Here is a 3805-nt window from a genome sequence, read left to right on the forward strand (position 1 = left end):
AGCTATAGGAGTAGTGTTAGGCGACTCTGAGTATTAAAGTGATTGATCAATGAACCACCGACTACCATCCGATCAATAATAACCAAGACCCCTACACAGTAACATGGTGCACCGCCCGGGAAACTCTCACCTTTCAAATTGAGGGGAAAAGAGAGTTAGAGCCCGATAGGGATGGGCGATGTACATCGATATTATCGAAATATCGATATTTTGTTTCGATATTTCGATATTTTATATCGATAGTGGCTCTCATCCGATGTTGCGATAATCGATATTTCTGACCGATATATCGGTAGGCAATTTCAGTCTGAAAAATAGGAGAAAAACACTATTTGGGGTCGTGAAACAGGCTCCACAGAGCTTCACGGGGCACGCACTGTCTACCAAATGCCCCAAACGCCCAAAAAAAGGCTCCACGTCGTCTGCTCCCCTTTCCCAAAACTGCCAACGTTGGCTTCGAATGGCGACTGCTTTACAGCAATTAATTATTTTTATAGAGGCCTTTGAGATCGTTCTTTGTTTAAAGAATAAAGAAAAAATTTACTATATGTAATTTTACTAAACACAGGACGAATCCAGGGACGAATACTAGTTTTCTTTTAGAGTAGGCATATTGCAGGTTGGCAAGGCCGTCTAAACCTCGATCGTCTTGCTGTGAGTTGTAGCGTGCGGTGGTTGGGCTTAGGCTAGCGAGGTGGATTTAAATCAAAACAAATCGGGACTTGGTTGAAAGTGTAAAAGTGATTCGCTGTAAACTATGGCTCCCCCGAAGAGTGCGGCTTGGAAACACTTTACAAAACTTTCCAAGACCGAAGCAAAGTGTACAATCTGTGGGGGGGTTGTGAAAACTTCAGGGAACACTTCCAACTTGTGGCTTCACCTGGAAGGTCACGGAATCAAGAAAAGTAAGAACGCTTCGTCTACAAACAGTGAAGACCTCATTGACTTGGACGATCCTGTGGTGGTAAGTACAATTTCTTTCTCGCCTGAGGTGCCCCTAACCTCTCTAGACTGATTTGAACTCTGCCCCTTGTAGGCTCTAGATGATGATAATTCAAACGACGGTAGTGTGGCATCAACATCATCGGGTACTCGCCCCTTGCCGTCACCAACTCTCCTTGGCAAGCGGAAAAGAAGCTTTGATAGTGCCTCATCCATGACATCTCCGCCAAAGCAGGCAACGCTCGACGAAACGCTACAGCGCGCTGGATCTTTCAAAGGTAAGTACGGGGAATGGACCGCTAGAAACTTATGCGTGTGTGCGACTGGTTGCCTATGTCAGCGGCAGAAAAGTCCGTCCTGTTAAATCATTAATTTCTCTTGTTTCAGCGGGAGGCCAGAGAGCCAAGGAGCTCGACCAGGCTTTCTTGTACATGTGTATGAAAGACAATATGCCACTTAGCTCTGGTGACAAAGTCGGTATGCAAGTCTTCACAAAGCAAGCCGCTCCCCTGTGGAAACCCCCAAGCAGAGGCAGGCTGACCACTATGATGGAGGTGAAGTATGCCTCCTGCTCCGAAATAGTGCGAGACGCTCTCTCTCAGTTGCCATCGGTCTGCCTGACTGCCGATGCCTGGACGGAGTCACACTCCACATCTAGTTTCTTGGGCGTCACTGCTCACTTCCCCATTGGCACCGAAATGGAAACAGTTGTGCTAGGGTTACGACTCCTGACCGAGAGTCACACAGCTGAATACTTGGCTACCCAGTTTGACGAAATTCTGGCCGAATGGAAGATCGAGAAGAAAAAAGTGTCTGCCGTGGTGACAGACAACGCCGAAAATATGAAGGCAACAGTCCGATTAGCGTTTGGACCTGACAAACAATTAGGGTGCTTTGCTCACACAATTAACTTGATACCGAAGGCAGGGCTGGGCTGCAAGAGGGTCAACAACAAAAATGTACCAAATGTGCCCGGTCTCCCTGAATTAGTGGCAAGTGTGAAGAACATCGTTTCGTATTCTCATCGAAGCTACAATTTCTCCAATGAGCTTAAGAGACTGCAGGCAGAGAGGGGGATTAGTGAGGGCAAGCAGCTGCGCCTCCTCCAGGACTGCCCTACGCGATGGGGGTCTACATATCTGATGTTGGACCGCTTTTTGGACATGGCCGAAATTGTGACACTTGCTGCTCTGAAATTCCCCACAGAAGTAGTTATGCTCTCTGCTACGCAACTAGCCACTCTGCGTCTCGTAAGGGACCTGCTCCGGCCCTTCCATGAGGTAACAAAGGAGATGTCGGCGGAGAAAAGCACGACGGCCAGCAAGGTCATACCCATGGTGACAGTTCTTCGCAAGGTAACGATATGCAATCTATTAGGTTATTTATCATCTTAATTTCAGTTGTATCTTTCATAATACATCCATATTTTGATTTGCAGAGCATTGATAACATAAGTGCACCCCTCAATGACGATATCGCCAAAAACTTTCGGAAGTTCATAGTGGATGAATTCGATCGAAGATTCGATCAGACAGAAAGTTGCATGCCATTGGCCATAGCCACACTAGTGGACCCACGCTTCATGACTACCTATTTTAGAAACCCTCTGGCCGTATCTAGAGCAAGAACCTACGTGGAGGACATGGTAAAGAAATACATCCGTGAGGAAGTCACTCGCGCTGAGGAGAATCAAGCTGCTTCTACAGCTACTGAACCAGCTGAAACTAACCAGCAGGTGAGTTTCGCTATCGTGACTTCACCTTTTAGACGTGTTTCGGCTCCCGCTTTATACTGAACTTATATTTTTCAGCAGAAAGAAAGCGGCGGACTTCTGTGGGGAGAGCACGACGCCATGGTGGCCGCGGCCTATGTGGCTAACAGTTCCGACGACCCGGCGGGGAAGGCCAGAACAGAGGTGCGCGCGTTCCTCGGTCGCCCTCCCGCACCGCGGGTGAGCAATCCACTCGAGGTGTGGGAGTCAATTCGCCACGAGTATCCTCACCTGTATCGAGTGGCAAGGCTGTTCCTCCCCATGCTCGGCACTTCTGTGCCGTGTGAGAGGTCATTTTCTGATGCAGGGAGGATAATGACGGATGACGGCAACCGTCTAAGTGCAGAGCATCTCAAGCATCGAGTTTTCCTATACAAACTTAGTGATAACATTTGGTATCACAATCCCGACAAAAAGTAATTCTAGACCTAGTTAATTCTGTCCAAACAATTATTTATTGTTAATAAGAGTTTTCTTTTGTTTTCTTGAGTGATTTTAGTTTTGTTTGCCAAACTAGTTCTTAATCGTTTCTTATGTTGGGCTTGTTCCCCTAGCTGTGATTTACAAGTATAATTAATGGCTTAACTTATATTTTCTACCTGCAAACTGTAGTTTTGGAAAATACTTATGATTAAAAATAGATGTTCCCTTTTGGGTTGAGACTGCCATTGTTTTGTGATTTCGCAATTATTATATATTATAACTGATTTGTAACAGATTTACACTGTTTTTCCTTCAATTTTCCCTCTTTTTGTCCCGACCGATATATCGGGTCTATCGATATTTTCCAGCGATATATCGATAGTTAATATCGGACCATTTTACCGATGTCGATATTAATACTATCGATATTTTCCTTTCGATATGCATCCCTAGAGCCCGAGTACCCTAACTGATGAGTTGGCGCACCATGTGGTCGGAGGCGTGGCTGCAGAAGAGGGTGGAAATTCGCAAAATTTAAGCAGGCATTCATGTTTTGATAACAGTTTTCGTTAAACAAGGTAGATGTACGCCAGACCGCGTCTCGCGTAACAGGCTTCGCGATATCTCACGAAACACTGTTACGCTGCGACGCGCCTGGCATACATCTAC

The 3805-nt window shown here is 46.1% G+C and overlaps 1 protein-coding gene across 1 annotated transcript; it reads left to right on the plus strand.

Annotated features, from left to right (window-relative positions):
* Positions 1–757: 757 nt before the first annotated feature.
* Positions 758–3133, plus strand: LOC113210417 (zinc finger BED domain-containing protein 4-like). Its single transcript, XM_052273366.1, has 6 exons — positions 758–964; positions 1037–1220; positions 1330–1501; positions 1601–2297; positions 2381–2677; positions 2753–3133. The coding sequence occupies exons 1-6, from the start codon at positions 758–760 to the stop codon at positions 3131–3133; spliced, it is 1938 nt and encodes a 645-aa protein (XP_052129326.1).
* Positions 3134–3805: the final 672 nt, after the last annotated feature.

Source organism: Frankliniella occidentalis, unplaced genomic scaffold (genome assembly GCF_000697945.3).
Source record: "Frankliniella occidentalis isolate FOCC.00 unplaced genomic scaffold, Focc_3.1 Scaffold266, whole genome shotgun sequence".
In the NCBI taxonomy this organism is placed as follows: Eukaryota; Metazoa; Arthropoda; class Insecta; order Thysanoptera; family Thripidae; genus Frankliniella; species Frankliniella occidentalis.